The sequence below is a fragment of the Neoarius graeffei genome, chromosome 14 (genome assembly GCF_027579695.1).
Source record: "Neoarius graeffei isolate fNeoGra1 chromosome 14, fNeoGra1.pri, whole genome shotgun sequence".
Taxonomy (NCBI): domain Eukaryota; kingdom Metazoa; phylum Chordata; class Actinopteri; order Siluriformes; family Ariidae; genus Neoarius; species Neoarius graeffei.
The window spans coordinates 61,774,033-61,793,044 of NC_083582.1; the positions used below are offsets into that span (position 1 = coordinate 61,774,033).

General features: G+C 40.2%; 1 protein-coding gene across 1 annotated transcript in view; it reads right to left on the minus strand.

Annotated features, from left to right (window-relative positions):
• Nucleotides 1-19,012, minus strand: part of myo15b (myosin XVB) — a 75,717-nt gene that overhangs the window by 14,660 nt on the left and 42,045 nt on the right. Inside the window, exons 27-40 of the mRNA XM_060938877.1 lie at nucleotides 16,524-16,693; nucleotides 16,303-16,375; nucleotides 10,330-10,503; nucleotides 10,001-10,107; nucleotides 9,803-9,873; nucleotides 9,533-9,611; nucleotides 7,931-7,963; nucleotides 7,571-7,636; nucleotides 6,830-6,948; nucleotides 6,503-6,754; nucleotides 4,984-5,062; nucleotides 4,707-4,814; nucleotides 2,726-2,912; nucleotides 2,507-2,597 (exon numbers count right to left, since the gene is read on the minus strand). Coding sequence (XP_060794860.1) covers nucleotides 2,507-2,597; nucleotides 2,726-2,912; nucleotides 4,707-4,814; nucleotides 4,984-5,062; nucleotides 6,503-6,754; nucleotides 6,830-6,948; nucleotides 7,571-7,636; nucleotides 7,931-7,963; nucleotides 9,533-9,611; nucleotides 9,803-9,873; nucleotides 10,001-10,107; nucleotides 10,330-10,503; nucleotides 16,303-16,375; nucleotides 16,524-16,693 — 1,609 coding nt within the window. The remainder of the gene's footprint in view (nucleotides 1-2,506; nucleotides 2,598-2,725; nucleotides 2,913-4,706; nucleotides 4,815-4,983; nucleotides 5,063-6,502; nucleotides 6,755-6,829; nucleotides 6,949-7,570; nucleotides 7,637-7,930; nucleotides 7,964-9,532; nucleotides 9,612-9,802; nucleotides 9,874-10,000; nucleotides 10,108-10,329; nucleotides 10,504-16,302; nucleotides 16,376-16,523; nucleotides 16,694-19,012) is intronic.

The window sequence follows — 19,012 nt, forward strand, 5'->3', positions numbered from 1 at the left end:
CCTCAATCTGTTTAAACTCTGGAATGAGGAGGTCCCCGTGGCGTTGGTGTCGGTGGTTCCGGAGAAGGCGGAGCTGGGGCCGGAGGTTCAAAAAGGGGCATTGGCATCACGTACCTCTCCGGTCCCCTGTGGAGACCACCTCTCCCTGACCCAACTCACGGAGGTCGCCCAGTTGCAGACTGAGTTTTCGGATGTGTTCTTGCCCCTGCCCGGTTGCACCAACCTCATAGAGCACCACATTGAGATGCCCCCAGGGGTGGTAGTGCGTAGCCGCCCTTACAGGCTACCCGAACACAAAAAAAAAGTGGTTCGGGAAGAACTCGAGGCCATGCTCGAAATGGGCATCGTCGAGGAGTCCCACAGTGACTGGAGCAGCCTGGTGGTCTTGGTACCCAAGGCCGACGGGTCGGTCCGGTTCTGTGTGGACTATAGGAAAGTCAACACGGTGTCTAAATTCGACGCGTACCCAATGCCTCGTATTGATGAATTGCTCGATCGACTCGGCACTGCTCGCTTTTATTCGACACTGGATTTGACGAAGGGATATTGGCAGATCCCCTTGACTCCACTATCCCGAGAGAAAACGGCCTTTTCCACACCGTTTGGTTTACACCAATTCGTCACACTTCCGTTTGGGCTGTTTGGGGCGCCCGCTACGTTTCAGCGGCTGATGGACAGGGTCCTCCGCCCCCACGCCACCTATGCGGCCGCTTACCTCGACGACATCATCGTCTATAGCAATGACTGGCTGAGGCACCTCAAACACCTAAGGGCCATCCTTAGGTTGCTGAGGCAAGCAGGTCTCACAGCCAACCCGAAGAAGTGTGCGATTGGGCGGGTGGAAGTACGGTATCTGGGCTTCCACTTGGGCAACGGGCAGGTGCGTCCCCAAATTAACAAGTCCGCAGCAATTGCGGTCTGCCCGAGGCCCAAGACCAAAAAGGGGGTGAGACAGTTCCTGGGGCTGGCTGGCTATTATCGCAGGTTTATACCTAATTATTCGGACATCACCAGCCCGCTGACTGATCTCACTAAAAAGGGGGCACCAGATCCGGTCCAGTGGACGGAGCAATGCCAGCGGGCTTTTTCTGAGGTAAAGGCTGCACTGTGTGGGGGGCCACTTTTACACTCCCCTGACTTTTCTCTCCCCTTTGTGTTGCAGACCGATGCGTCGGACAGAGGGCTGGGGGCGGTTTTGTCCCAGGAGGTGGAGGGGGAGGACCGCCCCGTCCTGTACATCAGCAGGAAGCTGTCAGTGTGTGAGGGGCGCTACAGCACCATAGAGAAAGAGTGTCTGGCCATCAAGTGGGCTGTCCTCACCCTCCGGTACTACCTGCTGGGGCGCCCTTTCACCCTCTGTTCAGACTACGCGCCCCTCCAGTGGCTCCACCGCATGAAGGATGCCAACGCGCGGATCACCCGTTGGTATCTGGCACTCCAACCCTTTAATTTCAAGGTGGTCCACAGGCCGGGGGCGCAGATGGTCGTGGCGGACTTCCTCTACCGCCAAGGGGGGGGGGGGGGGGGGAGTCGGCTGTAGGCAGGACGGGCTGAGTCGGGCGGTGGGGGTATGTGGCAGCGGGGGCGTGGCCAAGCGCCGGTCTGTGACAGGAGGGCGGAGTCAGGGAAGGTAAGTGGCAGAATCACTACACCTGACATCAATTAACCTGTGTTTGTGTGTGTCTTCCCAGTGACCGCGCCCTACTTAAGGAGGGAGAGAGAGAGCAGAGGAGCTCATCCCCGGACTAGACGCTGGTTAGATGTGTGTCTGTTCGTAGAAAGATTGTTAGACTGAAAAGTGTGGCAATAAAGCCTTATTGTGAACCTGATCTCTGTCCTGCCGTCCTCTGTGCTCCACCCACGCTTAAGGAACCGTTACAAATAATGATTAAAAAACTAATTACAATATATTTAATAATTATTATTTTAAAAATATATTTTTTTTCGCAGTTTTTTGTTATCGTCCCTCCAACTTTCTGAGGCCCCCCAGTACCCCCCCAGGGGGCCATGGCCCCCACTTTGAAAACCACTGGATTATTCTATTCTATATATTATAATCTATTATAGTTTCTATCTATCTATCTATCTATCTATCTATCTATCTATCTATCTATCTATCTATCTATCTATCTATACTTAACCTACATTTGTCTATATTTTACTCTGTACTCGAGCTGCTGCAACACCTGAATTTCCCCTCATGGGGATCAGTAAAGGAATATCTTATTTTATTGTGTTTCTGAGAATAAATACTACAATTTATTTTATTATTCGTTTTTTAAAAAAGTTATTACAAGAATGATTTTTTTATTACAGAAATCAAAGTAATTTCCTGTTTTCTTGAAACATTTTTGAACTTATATGCTAAAATTTACTTTAATGTATCATTTCAAAATGAAGTAGTTGTGTTTTTGATTCCATACATGCACAAGATAATACCACAATTTTGTTTAAAAAATTTACACTATCAACATCAGACTAAATCTGGAATATATATATTTTTTACCTTCTTTTGAGGGACTGGTCCTTTTGCTCTGAGAATGGCCAGTGCCTCCTCTTTAGGGTCATTCTTTTTCTGAAAATGCTTGGCAGGAACTCTGAGGAGTTCAAATTGCAGCCACATCATTACTCTAACCCAACATTGATACCTTATTCATTTCTGGCAAGTGATAAAAGCAATATAACATTGTTTTGTGTAAATAACTGCAAAGGATCACATTCTGACCTGACAGGCTCAAAGGGTTTGGGCTCTGGAGGAGGCCGGTTCTGGTACTGCTTGATGAGATCTCGAATGCTGGTAGTGGGTTCTGGTTTAATAGGTGACATTGGGGGGGAATCATGCTCTGGTTTTGGTGACTCTGGTGGTTTACTGGGTTCTGGAGGTGGTTTACTGGGTTCTGGAGGTGGTTTCACTTCAGCAGACAGCACAGGAGGTGATACATAAAGATTATGCTTTGAGATTGTTCATTGTTTTTACAACCCCGATTCCAAAAAAGTTGGGACAAAGTACAAATTGTAAATAAAAACGGAATGCAATGATGTGGAAGTTTCAAAATTCCATACTTTATTCAGAATAGAACATAGATGACATATCAAATGTTTAAACTGAGAAAATGTATAATTTAAAGAGAAAAATTAGGTCATTTTAAATTTCATGACAACAACACATCTCAAAAAAGTTGGGACAAGGCCATGTTTCCCACTGTGAGACATCCCCTTTTCTCTTTACAACAGTCTGTAAACGTCTGGGGACTGAGGAGACAAGTTGCTCAAGTTTAGGGATAGGAATGTTAACCCATTCTTGTCTAACGTAGGATTCTAGTTGCTCAGCTGTCTTAGGTCTTTTTTGTCATATCTTCCGTTTTATGATGCGCCAAATGTTTTCTATGGGTGAAAGATCTGGACTGCAGGCTGACCAGTTCAGTACCTGGACCCTTCTTCTACACAGCCATGATGCTGTAATTGATGCAGTATGTGGTTTGGCATTGTCATGTTGGAAAATGCAAGGTCTTCCCTGAAAGAGGCGTCATCTGGATGGGAGCATATGTTGCTCTAGAACCTGGATATACCTTTCAGCATTGATGGTGTCTTTCCAGATGTGTAAGCTGCCCATGCCACACGCACTAATGCAACCCCATACCATCAGAGATGCAGGCTTCTGAACTGAGCGCTGATAACAACTTGGGTCGTCCTTCTCCTCTTTAGTCCGAATGACACGGCGTCCCTGATTTCCATAAAGAACTTCAAATTTTGATTCGTCTGACCACAGAACAGTTTTCCACTTTGCCACAGTCCATTTTAAATGAGCCTTGGCCCAGAGAAGATGTCTGTGCTTCTGGATCACGTTTAGATACGGCTTCTTCTTTAAACTATAGAGTTTTAGCTGGCAACGGCGGATGGCACGGTGAATTGTGTTCACAGATAATGTTCTCTGGAAATATTCCTGAGCCCATTTTGTGATTTCCAATACAGAAGCATGCCTGTATGTGACGCAGTGCTGTCTAAGGGCCCGAAGATCACGGGCACCCAGTATGGTTTTCCGGCCTTGACCCTTACGCACAGAGATTCTTCCAGATTCTCTGAATCTTTTGATGATATTATGCACTGTAGATGATGATATGTTCAAACTCCTTTCTGATATTGCTCCACTATTTGTCGGCGCAGAATTAGGGGGATTGGTGATCCTCTTCCCATCTTTACTTCTGAGAGCCGCTGCCACTCCAAGATGCTCTTTTTATACCCAGTCATGTTAATGACCTATTGCCAATTGACCTAATGAGTTGCAATTTGGTCCTCCAGCTGTTCCTTTTTTGTACCTTTAACTTTTCCAGCCTCTTATTGCCCCTGTCCCAACTTTTTTGAGATGTGTTGCTGTCATGAAATTTCAAATGAGCCAATATTTGGCATGAAATTTCAAAATGTCTCACTTTCAACATTTGATATGTTGTCTATGTTCTATTGTGAATACAATATCAGTTTTTGAGATTTGTAAATTATTGCATTCCGTTTTTATTTACAATTTGTATTTTGTCCCAACTTTTTTGGAATCGGGGTTGTATTAAATACTACAATTACAGGGCAAAGCCATCCATGCACATAATGACTCAAAAATTAAAACATACAGTGTTGCATTACAACAATAAAAAGATACAATGCCATATAAGAAAACACAACTTTAACTTTTTTTTGACAGAAGTAGTTCTTACCTTCCGGTTTAACTGGAGATGGGTCTCTGGCCTGTACGGCTGCTGGGGGGGCATAGATAAGTGGTTTAGCGACCTTTGGAGGGGGTTTTGAATGAGCTTCTTGAGTTCCTGTGTTATAAAAAAAACACAATTCAGTGTGAGGAAAATGCGTATAACTGAGATTACTGAACTACTGTACATTTTGCAAAATTATTTGTCTCTTTTCAGGCTTTATGTTCCTAATTGAACAGAAACAGAATCATATAATACCAAATGAGAAAGACTGTGAAAATCTCACCAATCTTCTGGAAGAAGGCTCTCTTCTCCTGAAAGGATCCTGGCTTTTGTTCACCGGCAGTTGTGTGTTCTTTTGCAGGCTATACAACATTTGTTTATAGGTTAAAGGTACGCAATTCACACAGGATGACAACTAGAAGCACATACGTATAAAATCAGATACAGCGGCGGCTACAATTATCGACAGTCCATAATTATCGACACCTTTTCAGATTTACCAATAAAAAACAATTTTTCAAAGGTGAGTTTCAGTTACAACAGTTATTATTGGTTAATTAATCAACCAGAAGACCCCCCCCCTTTGATCTTGTCATCTGATGACGCAGCTCGTTACCTTAGATGGAATTTTTTTTAGCATGATCAGCAATCAGAGTAAAACCCAGATGTTATCATCACAGGTAAGCATGGTGGAAAGATCATGGACATGTTTTTACTTAGCAAATTCACTGATATTTCATGATCTCCTTGTCGAAACCTATTTTGTTTCTTACTCTTTCATTTGACAGTCGCCATTTTGTATCTAAACGCGCGTTTGAGAAGTCAAGTGATGTTTTGATAACAGTGATCACTTTCACCGGTGTCCACCATTATCGACACCCTGTGGAATTAAGTGACATTTACAACTGTTATGGCTCCATCTTTGTGTAAAAATAAAATAAAATAAAAGTGCTGTGATTTATGATAATTTATTTCTGATTCATAACAGAATGGAATGTTTATAGAGTATTTGGAATCCTATTGCAATAAATAGAATTAGACCAGAATTAAATTCCTAGCATATAAAAAAATTACATGATTGAAATATTCAGATTTAATAGATCTATTTTAACACTATAAAATGTACCAAAGTATAACAGAACAAGTTTAGGATGACCTAGATTGACAACAAGGTACCTAAAGTTTAGGTTAGAGTTATGACATATGACCTTTGACCTGGATTTTCATGTGGTTACAATGTCAATTGCCTGTTGACATTTAGTGGTAAACTATAAAACTAGAAATTAATACAAACAACAATGAATGATTAACAAAATGTGATCTACAAAAATACTTAGAAAGTGGAACAAAAAGATTTTGACAGGTTAAACATTATCAGTTCATTTGTTTGCAAACATTAGAATTACTTCCTCATTACATAAGCACCGACATCAATATATTTATATTAAATATATTCGTAGTAAATATAAGTATATGTAAAACAAATTTTAAATAAAAACTACGTTTTGTTAACTTAATACCACATACCGATGATTTTTTAAATAAATAATCATCTGGGTGTCGATAATTGTGGAACGGTGTCGATAACTGTTGATAAAGGTGTCAATACTTGTGGAATGGTGTCATGTAATCTGATACACTAAGTAATTGGGAATCAACTCAATTTTTTTCCAGTGGAAGTTTCAGTAATTATCCATGCACAATTTACATACTGAAAGTCTTTTCTACTTTTGCAATGGCCAAAAGATCGTTAAGGTGTCGATAATTGTAGCCGCCTTTCTAGTACATACAAGAAAACCTACTTGTGCTACCACCGGGATGTTTTGCTGCACAGGTGGATTGTTGGGTTTTGGTGCTGTGAGGCAAGCAGGCTTCTGTTGCTGCTGCTCCCGCTGCTGCTCCCGTTGCTGTGGTGGCTGCGGCTGCGGCGGCTGCTGTGGCTGCGGCGGCTGCTGTGGCTGCTGCTGTTGCGGCCATTGCTTGCGCTGTTTTTTCAGCTGCTCCTGCTGCTGCTGTTGGGACAGTGTCATTGCCTGCATTGTCATCTGCTGGGCCTGTGGGAAGTTCATCATATGGTGAGTAGAGTTACTACTTTGACATCACCAGCTAGACTGAAATCGTATCCTCACCATGAGTAAAGCTTGCTGGTTGATGAAAGCTTGCTGCTGTTCAGCCATTTGCTGGGGGTTGATAACTGGAGGGCTGGTAGGCATAGCGGATTGAGGCATTATGCCTGGCATCATCATAGCTATGGGAAAGAAACAAGGAATGTAAACTTGGGCATTAGGAAAACTGATCATCTTCTTCTTCAGAAGGAATACTGTATTTGGAGATGCCAACGTTGTTGACTAGAAAAGTCCAGCAAGCAGAGAGAACAATCTGAATTTTACAACAAAAACCCTAGCATACATCAGTAGACTAACTAAGTCTAGTATGGCTGTTAATAATTCGAAGCACCTCCAATTTTTTGCCAACAAAAGACACCACAGTCCCGCTCACTTGAGTTCTGCCAAGGCACAAGCTCACAGATACACAGGTAAAAATGTACCTAGATAAAATGGGCATGAAGCAAAATTAACCACTATGGTACCCTTTCATACCCTAATGTCCTTTCCCCTTGAGTGAATTAACTTTACGGCTAGCTGAAATTTAGTCACATTTGGTCTGACTGGGCTTTAGCTGAAAATGCAGAACAGTTTGGTTTTCAGGTGTCTTCTGTATTGCTATAGCAAATAGTAAACAAACAAACAAACAAACAAACAAAAAAATCCTACAACTACACTTATGTATTTGTCGTATTTGTCAGATACTATGGTATGAGCTGGTAAAGGAAGCCATACATGGCATAGGTGGCATCATTTGGGGAACACCAGGCATCATGTTTGGCATCATTGGTGCGGCTGCATAGCCTGGCATGGCTGGATTCATGGGCATTCCTAAGTGAAAAATGACAAAATACAGCTTGTAATAACTTTCTAATGCCATTTTAAACACAAACACATCCTAATGGTTAGAGAAGCTGTTTTGGGACCAAAAGGTTGCCAGTTCGATTCCCTGGACCAGCAGGAATGGCTGAAGTGCCCTTGAGTAAGGCACCTAACCCCCAACTGCTCCCCAGGCTGCTCTGGGTATGTTGTACATTGCTCTGGATAAGAGCATCTGCTAAATGGCATTAATGTAATGTAAAAACACAGTGGTTTTATAATGTCTGTGCAATGTAATCCACTCACCCATATTATAAGCTGGCATTGACATTGGAGCACCTGTAAAACAATGTAAAAATGTTTTTAACGCTATCCACTACATCATTAGCATATGTACCATTATCACAGACACGCCTTTCCATGTACTGAGGAAACAAGCGGAAACCTGTTCACTTGAAAGTCGCTCATAAAGGAATTCTAAGGCAACTTGGATTTTGTAGAATGCTTTTATGACGTCTTCAGTCAAAGGTATTTTTAAATTAAGCTCTGTGTGACATTACCTTTTAGAGATGGCTATAGCTTGAGGAAGCTTTGGAAAAGTATAAGTAACAAAATAAATTTTTACCGTTTTACTAGTGTTTTACAAAACAGTGCCGAGTTTCCCAAAAGCATTGTAGCACAAAGATCATCGTTAAATGGTTGAACGAGAAGCACAATGAACACTCCTTTCTCCTAGTTAAGATGCTCTTAGTGTTAAGAGGCTTTTGGGAAACCCACCACAGATTTGTTAGAACATTTTTTCATGTCTCTCTGATGCTAACATATTTAAAATGTTTTACTTTATTGATTGAATTCAACAACTGGCATCTGGACGTCAACTGATAAGCGTGCTTAAATGTTTTTTTTTTTGATAGGATTAGGTTAAAAATATATAAAATGTGTAAACACAAAAAAAGTACTACTGTTAGGAAACCTGACTTACTAACAGGATCTATTAAGGATTAAAGTGCCATTCCACCATTGGATGTATTCTTTGGCATAAAATACAATATATTTTATGACAACATGACTAGACAGAGAAATCTTTTAGCTTCAAAATGATATATCAAACATAATTTTTTGACAACGACAAGTATATTAATTTTGCGACCAAAGTGACCTACCCTTTTAATTTCCGCGCGGTAGTGAAACGTGATGTCATCGGCAGGTTCCCCTTCTTGTGTACTACGTGTCGGTCTATTTTTAGACCAGGAAACCCCCAAAGTGAGAGAGTCATTTCTCCTCGTATATGGGGGCCAAAAAAATTGCGAAAAATTTTGAGTTAATCTTTCAGTTAGCTAGATTTATTGGTATTAGCTAGATTTAATGGTATTAGCTAGATTTATTGGTATTATTTTTATCGCGTTCTATCTGCCATTGCTGATAATATGTGCCACGTCACACGTCACGTGGTACACAAGAAGGGGAACCTGCCGATGACATCATGCGTGGAAATTAAAAGGGTAGGTGACTTTGGTCGCAAAATTAATATACTTGTCGTTGTCAAAAAATTATGTTTGAAATATCATTTTGAAGCTAAAAGATTTCTCTATCTAGTGATACCATTTATATATGTTGTCAAAATATATTGTATTTTATGCCAAAGAATACATCCAATGGTGGAATGGCACTTTAAGAGGCAAAAATATTTCTGATGTTCTGTCACTGTTATGTTTTTCTGAGTGAATATTTCGGGATGAGTGTTTATTAATACGTATGTCCGAGGGGCAGTTACTACATTTGCTACTAACTGCACACAGAAATGATTTGATTATGCACACTAATTAGTACTCATTATTTGAGATGTTATTGAAATCATGTTTATTTATGCTTTATATCAATATAATATATGGGTTGTTGTAAGTCTACCTGCTCCATTATACATGCTAGGGAACATCCCTCCTCCCCCCCTCATCCTGCGGTTCAGCATGGCCGTTCGCTCAAAGTCCTAAAGTCACATAACAACTCATCAGTATGCTAAATTAACAAAACTAAAATGAACAATTACTCAGTGTGCTATTAAAAGTAACCATATGCAAGCCTTAACTCTGGAATCACAAAGTTCCCTATTGCCTGCAGAACAGTTCAGCACTAACTGTGATCTGCAAATTTAGATTTCAACAAACAAACTGCACTGACTGGAGGTCCTTGATCCAGCACAGGATCAAACAGGTCATCCACATAGGAATCCAGTTTTGGTTCTCGGGATCCTAAGAGGAAAAATATAAACAAAGTCTCTTATACAAATACGAGAAATTCACATTACATTTATGCTTTAAAGGAATTCTAATAACATTTGTCAGCACATTCATGCAGTTATCACACCCTGAGTTGCGCTATATTGACCAGAAGTGTCCCATGGAGCAGCTTCCAAAGGAGGCAGGCCAGGAGCCTGCATGGAGGGGGCCGGAGGGATGAAGTCATCCAAGTCTGTGGTCATCATCCTGATTTTGAATGTTCAGAAAAATCAATCAAATACAACCAACCTATACCACAAACTTACATATTATTGTACATGTACAGTAGTATTTCAATAATGGGCTAGGCTGCACTGTAAAGGGGTGAGAAAATATGCACTTGTATTTTCTGTTTTTTTCCCCCAGTCAAAATATTATAGTTAACATAGATCATTTACACAGTGATGCCTGAATCTGAATATAACACACCTGTCCCCCATGTCACTGAAAAGATAATCAGGCTGGGCAGATGTTTGTCCCAAGGGAACATCAGTCTCAGCACCAGCCAGAAGGTCCATCACATAGTCACAGCCATTTAGATCAGACCAGCCCTCTTCAGCTAGCAGAGACACAGACCAGCCCCGCTGAAGCTCAGGCACACCTCTGAAGAAAACACATTACCTCAGTCTGGATGCTTTTTAGTGTTTCTAGTGTAGTTTTTAATCTATATATCATTTCAAGTTTACCTAGTGTTGTAGTTAAGTCACTAAACCTCGAATCTGAATCCAGTCTCAAGTCCCCAGTGTACAAGTCCGAGTCAAGTCCAAGTCTCATCTCATCTCATCTCATCTCATCTCATCATCTCTAGCTGCTTTATCCTTCTACAGGGTCGCAGGCAAGCTGGAGCCTATCCCAGCTGACTACGGGCGAAAGGCGGGGTACACCCTGGACAAGTCGCCAGGTCATCACAGGGCTGACACATAGACACAGACAACCATTCACACTCACATTCACACCTACGGTCAATTTAGAGTCACCAGTTAACCTAACCTGCATGTCTTTGGACTGTGGGGGAAACCGGAGCACCCGGAGGAAACCCACGCAGACACGGGGAGAACATGCAAACTCCACACAGAAAGGCCCTCGTCGGCCACGGGGCTCGAACCCGGACTTTCTTGCTGTGAGGCGACAGCGCTAACCACTACACCACCGTGCCGCCCAAGTTCAAGTCATGAAAAAATTTTTCGAGTCGAGTCCACTACTGATCCGAGCCAAGTTCGAGAACAAGACTTCAACTGCACCATTTGACAGTGGCTTTCAGTGCCATTAACATTAGTTTGTTCCTGAACATGATGTATGAACAGGTGAATGTGCTTCTCTTTGTCAGGGAGTGTGAAGTATTCTGTCAGAGATGGACGTAAGTGCAGAAGGTGTGTTTATTAATACAAGTGAAGACAGGTAAGCAATCCAGAACAGCAGGCAAAATCATAAAACAGTGAAATAGGCAATAGGTCAAGCGAGGCACAAAAAGGCTATTGTAGACTCGGCAGAATCAAAGACGAGAAACAGGAAATCAGGGATCAGGAAACCAAACAAGGAAATAAGGCTCAGTAATGTGTCAGCAATGCAACTAAATACGGTACTTCGCAAAGTAAGTGTATTTTCACAGTTTTTATATAGGCGCGTTGATTACGCCTTAATCCTGTGTAGGTGCGAGTCGTTTATGGCGCACATGATAGAGTCTGTTTGGCGCACACGCCCAAAAGTCTATCTGATGCACATACCAAGGTGTGCAGGTGTGACGCTCTTGCACAAAATTAGTACAAAAATTAATGTAGATATAAATATCTTATGCCAAATTATTACTGCATGTTACAAAAAAATAAAGAAAAAATCAGAGTCCTCGTCTCCAATTTACGAGTCCGAATGCAGTTAATACACGAGTCTGAGTCATCGGTGCTCAAGTCCAAGTCGAGTCACGAGTCCTTAAAATTAGGGCATGAGTCAGATTCAAGTCTGAGTCCTGGACTCGAGTACTACAAGCCTGAGTTTACCTTTATAATTCTACTTAGTTTTGCATTTTTATTTATTTACAAATACATTTCTGTTTCATTAATACATTAAGGTGGCACGATGGTGCAGTAGGCAGTGTTATTGCCTCAGAGCTCCAAGATCACTGGGTCAATCCTGAGCTTGGTTTACTGCTTGTGTGGAGTTCTGCAAGTTCTCATCATGTCTGCTTGGGTTTTCTCGAGGTTCTCCCTTTTGTTCATATCAAGAGTAATAGTATAATATATACTTGTAGTAGTGTGTTACACAATCCACATTAAGACTGAAGATAATTTTTTCATTAAAACCTAAAAGTACCTTTGTTTGTAAAATGTTTGCTTTAGGTCTGGTGTAACCAGTTACCATGAGAAAGCACATATTTAGTTGAATGGAGTCCACCTGTGTGCAATAAAAATGTTATGAGGTCTCTATATAAATACAACTGTTCCTGAAAGGCCCCAGAGAGAATGTGACTAAATTAGCATTAAGAAGACCAATGAGTTATCAAAACAAGTCCAGGGGAAAGTCCTGGATTTGGTTATAAAATACATTAATAAACTTTGAACATGCTTCAGAGCATAATAGCAGTTCAGATTCGAGGAGGCCATCCATCAAAAGTCAGTAACCAGGTCAGGAGGAAATTAGCCAAAATAGCAACCAAGAAATGAAGATTAACTCTGGAGGACCTGAAGAGATCTACAGGTCAAATATAAGAAGCAGCTATAAGGTGAAGCTAAGGTTTACCTTCCAACAGGACAACAACTTTAAGCATACTGCCAAAGCTATTCGTAGGAGCAATTCAAAACAAAGAATCTGACTGTGTTAGAATGGCCCAATCAAAACCCAGGCCTCAATCTGATGGAGAATGTGGCAATGCTTGAAAATTGGTTTTCACCAATAGGCTCCATCCAATCTGACCAAGATCGGACAATTCTGTGAAGAAGAATGAGCAAAAATACCAAGATCCAGATGTGCAAAACTGATAGGGGCATATTCCAGAAGCCTTACAGCTCTAATTGCAGCCAAAGATGGTTCTGGGGCAAATACTTATTCAACCACCAACAAATGTTTGATTTTTAAAAAATAATAATTTAATTAACTTTTGTGTGACAAAAGATATTTTTCACCTTTAAATGTCATACATATTGTGTAATTCAAATGGTAAAAGTCCAGATTAAGTCCATTTCAGTTCTGGGTTGTAACACTACAAAATTTGGAAAGTTAAAGGGGTGAATACTTATACAGAGCACCATAGGTGCAAGAGTACTTCAATTACCTTTGTCTCTGATGAAACAGAAAGAACATAGCCATTGTAATTATTCTGTGTAAACACTGTATAGCACACAAAGAACTATATGGTGGAAGTACCTACAGTACACTCACTGGCCACTTAAATAGGAACTTGTTCTTGATTCTAAGATTCCTGTTCTTGGCTGGCCGGAGTGAAACCCAATGTGTTGTTCTGCTGTTGCATGCTGAGATGCTTTTTTGCTCACCACGGTTGTAAAGAGTTGCTATGAGTTGCTATATCCTTCCTGGCAGCTCGAACCAATTTGGCCATTTTCCTCTGACCTCTTATCAACAAGGCATTTGTTTTCACCCACAGAACTGTTGCTCACTCAGTGTTTTTTGTTTTTTGCACCATTCTGTGTAAACTCTAGAGACTGTTGCGTATGAAAACCCCATAGTCCGGGAGCCATGGGGTCGGACCCGGAATTTTTGGTTAAAGTTTTTTTTTTGCTTTATCTTATAGATTTGAGGTAGCTCTTCAAGATTTAAGAGGGTGCCCGGTGATATCCCTTGGGCAATTTAATATATTAACCCTTTAATGCCCTATATGCCCAAATAATGGAAGAAAATACAAAAAAAATAATATCAGTGTAAATACTGATATTAAATGCACCAAGTTGGCTGTATCTGATAGGTATTCACATTTTTCTCTATATTTGTCATTCAAATACATCAAATGTGGATTAATTAACCCTTTCATAACTTTTCCAAATTAGCAATTTTTATACAAGTATTACATAAACTCTACAGTTAATACAAAATAATGATCAATATCTATGTAAGAACTATACAGCATGCAAAAGAACTATATACAGCATGTACACACACACACACACACTAATGACCAATAACTATGTAAAAGAACTATATACAGCATGCATACACTCACACCAATGATCCACTATGTAAACGAACTATATACAGCATGTATACACTCACACCAGTGATCCACTATGTAAAAGAACTACAGCATGCAATAGAACTATATACAGCATGCATACACTCACACCAGTGATCCACTATGTAAAAGAACTACTGTATATACAGCATGAAATAGAAATATATACAGCATGCATATACATTCACACCAGTGATCCACTATGTAAAAGAACTATATACAGCATGCAATAGAACTATATACAGCATGCATATACACTCACACCAGTGATCCACTATGTAAAACTACAGTATGCAATATATCAAGCATGCAAAATGGCATATACAGCATGCGCACACACACACAAGAATAGCAAAAGATACTGATTTTCAATTAACCAAATTGGCTGTACAGTATTCATGCTTTACTGTCATTCAAATTAGTCAAACGTGTAATTGACCCTTTCATAAATTTGCAAAATTAACAATTTTGATACAAGAACTACAGTACATAAAGCATGTACGTGCATGCATGCATGCACACGCACACACATACACATGCACACACACTAATGAGCAATAATTATGTAAAATAATTACATACAGTATGCAAACACACACACAAAACACAAAAACTATTTAAGGAAAGAACTAAGAGTTCAGATGAAAAAAAAAACCCTCTAAACCCTTTGCCATTGCTTAGTGTCTGTAAAAATATGCTTATGTACTGGATGCCAGCTAGTACAGAGGAGAATGTTAAGTAAACCTTACTCCCCAACGTTTTAAAAGTCGTGCTAGTCAGTGGAAGAGCAGTGTGGTTTGGAGTGGGGGTGAATCGGGGACAATGCCCTGAATTTTACTAGGGAACCAGGAACATTACTATTTCAACAGTCAATATCGTAAAAATAAGCAATCTATTAGCTTAATGTATTAGCTTAAGGAAACCTTACTGCCCAACGTTTTAAAAGTCGTGCTAGTCAGTGGACTGGCTAGTGCACATGACTCTCAGTCCACAAGCAGTGTGGTTTGGAGTGGGGGTGAGGGTAAGGTTAACAGACTTTTGAGATGATAATCGGGGACAATGCCCTGAATTTTACTAGGGAACCAGGGACATTACTATTTCAACAGTCAATATCGTTAAAATAAGCAATCTATTAGCTTAATGTATTAGCTTAAAAAAAATCAGTGACTAGCATTTACTAGGTGAGAGTTGGGTGTGCTAGCCAGTGTTGTGAAACTATGGGTCTAGTTCACTGGTGAGCAGTGAGTACATGTCACTGCTCTTTCATGATTACAGTCAAATAGTTTCTCTGCTTAGCTTATGCGTGCTGTGATCTTTTGGGGGCAGTGTGATTGACAGAGTTAGCAAGATAGCTACACAAGTTGGCTTGAATTAGCTAATTGTGTCCCTCATATGCCCCTGCAGAAGTAAACACAAGGATGACAATGGAGTGTATGCCTAATAATTTAAGGCTCGCATTAACAACCAAAGTAATAGAGTAATAAAGGGCTTTTTGGTATAAGCCCCGCCCCCAATTGCATGGCCACACCCCCAACCATGGCTGGAACCCCACCCCCAGGCCTTAAACTCATCCTATTATGTTAACAAACACAAACATAAGTATGATATATAGACTTTGGTGAACATAAAGTGAAGAATGTCAAAATGTCAGAATTTAGGCTATGACTGCAGCACATCCAACAATAAAGGGCCAATATCCGGAATTGCCCAAGGGATATCACCGGGCACCCTCTCTTATCTTAATGAGTAGACCTTGGACAACAACAAACAGCAAAAAAAAAAACTTTAACCGACGAAGCCAGGTTCAGCCAAATTTGGGCCTTTGGCTCCCGGACTACCAGGAGATCAGCAGTTTTTGAAATATTTAAACCAGTCCATCTGGCTCAAACCAACACCCATGCCACAGTGAAAGAAAGTCACGCTTTGAGATCACAATTTTTCCCATTCTGATGTTCGGAGTGAACATTTACTGAAGCTCTTGATTTGTACCTGCATGATCTTACGCATTGTGCTGCTGTCAAGGGACTGGCTGAATAGAGAACTGCATAAAACCGCAGGTGTATGGGTATACCTAATAAAGTGGCTGGTGAGTGTGTAGTGCATGACTAGTGCAGATGTTCACATATTTGAATGCATTGCAGCACACACACACACAAACACACAAAATACCCTTGAGTAGGTTTGTACAGCTTTATAAAAATCTTTGTAATCATCGCTCTACTGACTTAAAGCTCAGGAGCCAGGATGTCAGTTGTTCTCCTGTGGTCCAGGACTCCACTTCTGCTGTTAGCTTCTCCTCTGTGGAAATATAATGTTGCAAAAACATTGTTGTTCTTAAATAGTTCTTAAATGGTTGCAAGCTGCGAGCATGCATTCCTCATTCAAATGCATCACCATTTATTATTTTGTTTCATTTTCCATTAAAAGCATCCTAGTGGATTCTAACCGTTGAAAGTGTTGACCTCCACGACCATCTTCCCCTTTCTCTGATTGGCAGTCCATTCGAGCTGAGTAGGCGGCTGTTGTCTGCAGGCAGGAAAAGGCAGCTGGAGAGATGTGAGAAGCTTATGCTGACACAGAGAGCGATATTCTCCTGGACCCTGGTCAGACACATACCTGACGGATACAGGAGGATTTGTCAAGATGATGATGATGATGTGATAAAAGCAGAATTAAAGGAGAACTGAAGTCATTTTTAAACTTGCTTTATTTCTTAATTAATGTGTTATTTAATTATGTTTTCGGTTTTAGTAACCTTATATCATGACTCGTATTGGCAACTAATTGCAATTAAATATTATACTTATCAGCCTATTCAGTTTTTAGCCATGTTGAATTTAGTTTGTTTGGTCCATGGCAGGCATCGCTTATCCATGCGATCTTCACGAGACTTGTGCGAGACTTCGAAACGTGAAATGTCAGTCAAGTGTCAGTGCCGCCATTTTGAAAACTGTTTTCCAAACTAAATATTGCACAAAAACGAGTTTAAATGACGATTACTGCCTACTTTTTTCAAACTTTTCTGATTGCTATCAAAACAAACAAAGCTTCCGGCTTGATTACATCAGCATTCGAAAGAGGGCGCACGTGTCCTTTGACAACGTTGGCAGATGTTGATCACTTTGATTTCCGCTGTACGTTTTACTTGATGTCTCGCACAGGTCTCAACGAATCTCATTTACAGCCATTGCTTTGACATATGGACTCGTATATTACATAGCATATTTCAAACACTCATAACTTGCTATAGCAGTGACAAAATAGCTATCAAAAATGCATTCCTATATTTAATAAAATGAGAAAAAGAATTTTGATAATAAAAAAATTGCCTTCAGTTCTCCTTTAAAGCATGTCTAAATTTCACAACATAGGGTAACGAACCTTTAATGTACACTATCATTCAAAAGTTTTTGAACACCCTGTAATAACCATTTTACATCACATCACTGTTGAATTCTCAAATCTGATTGGTCAGGAAGTATTAAAGAAAGTGTGCTGTACAGAAAGTTAAATCACTGGTTTAATACTCATTCAAATATGCTACTGTTTCTATAGAAACAACACATTCACAGGGACTTGTATGGCAGAAACTCCACATAATCTATTACTAATAATAAGATTAAAAACATACAAAATGCAACGTACAACAGAATAACATGCAGTATAATTAAGTTATTCCACGAAATCGAGTCGTACATGAGCTGATAGCCGACGAAGGATGCCGAGTTGGCTAGAAGCCATGTACGATGAGACTGAGTGGAATAACTGTTTTATTCTATCCACATTCACTGGATTTTGAGAAACAGAGCATTTTTATTTTTAATTTTTGCAAATTCGATAAATAAAAACTTTATACAAAACATCTGACAAAATCATTTCCGCTTAGAATGTAAACAAACCGGCAAAATGACAGGAGCAATTTGTGAAAAATGCAATAACAATAATTCTTGAAAAATAAAAAAGACATGTTCTTACCATCAAATACTTTTATTCCATATTTTGTTGCTTTTTTGGTATTTTATGGGGTTTTGTTTTCGAGTAGAGTTTTTATTTCGTCCTCGGTTGGTTCAGCAAAACGCTCCGCAATTTTGTTTTCTCTACTCACGGTATATGAGCTGCTAGCCTAGTAGTAGAGTAGCCAATCAGAGCACGTGATTGCTCATATCCAGTGAACGTGGATAGAATAATCATTGATACAGATAAGTTTACTTTTGTCAGTCAGTCTGATTTTTATTTTTTGTGTTATTTTATTTTGCTGGAACAAAACTCGAGCTCTAACTGGAATCATTTGGTCACTCTAATTACCTCTGCCAACTTTGTTGGAGGAGGTTATGTTTTCGCCTCTGTTTGTTTGCCTGTTCCCAATGTACAGTGGTGCTTGAAAGTTTGTGAACCCTTTAGAATTTTCTATATTTCTGCATAAATATGACCTAAAACATCATTGGATTTTCACACAAGTCCTAAAAGTAGAGAAAGAGAACCCAGTTAAACAAATGAGACAAAAATATTATACTTGGTCATTTATTTATTGAAGAAAATGATCCAATATTACATATCTGTGAGTAGCAAAAGTATGTGAACCTTTGCTTTCAGTATCTGGTGTGACCCCCTTGTGCAGCGATAACTGCAACTAAACGTTTCCGGTAACTGTTGATCAGTCCTGTACACCGGCTTGGAGGAATTTTAGCCCATTCCTCCGTACAGAACAGCTTCAACTCTGGGATGTTGGTGGGTTTCCTCACATGAACTACTCACTTCAGGTCCTTCCACAACATTTCGATTGGATTAAGGTCAGGACTTTGACTTGGCCGTTCCAAAACATTAACTTTATTCTTCTTTAACCATTCTTTGGTAGAACAACTTGTGTGCTTAGGGCCGTTGTCTTGCTGCATGACCCACCTTCTCTTGAGATTCAGTTCATGGACAGATGTCCTG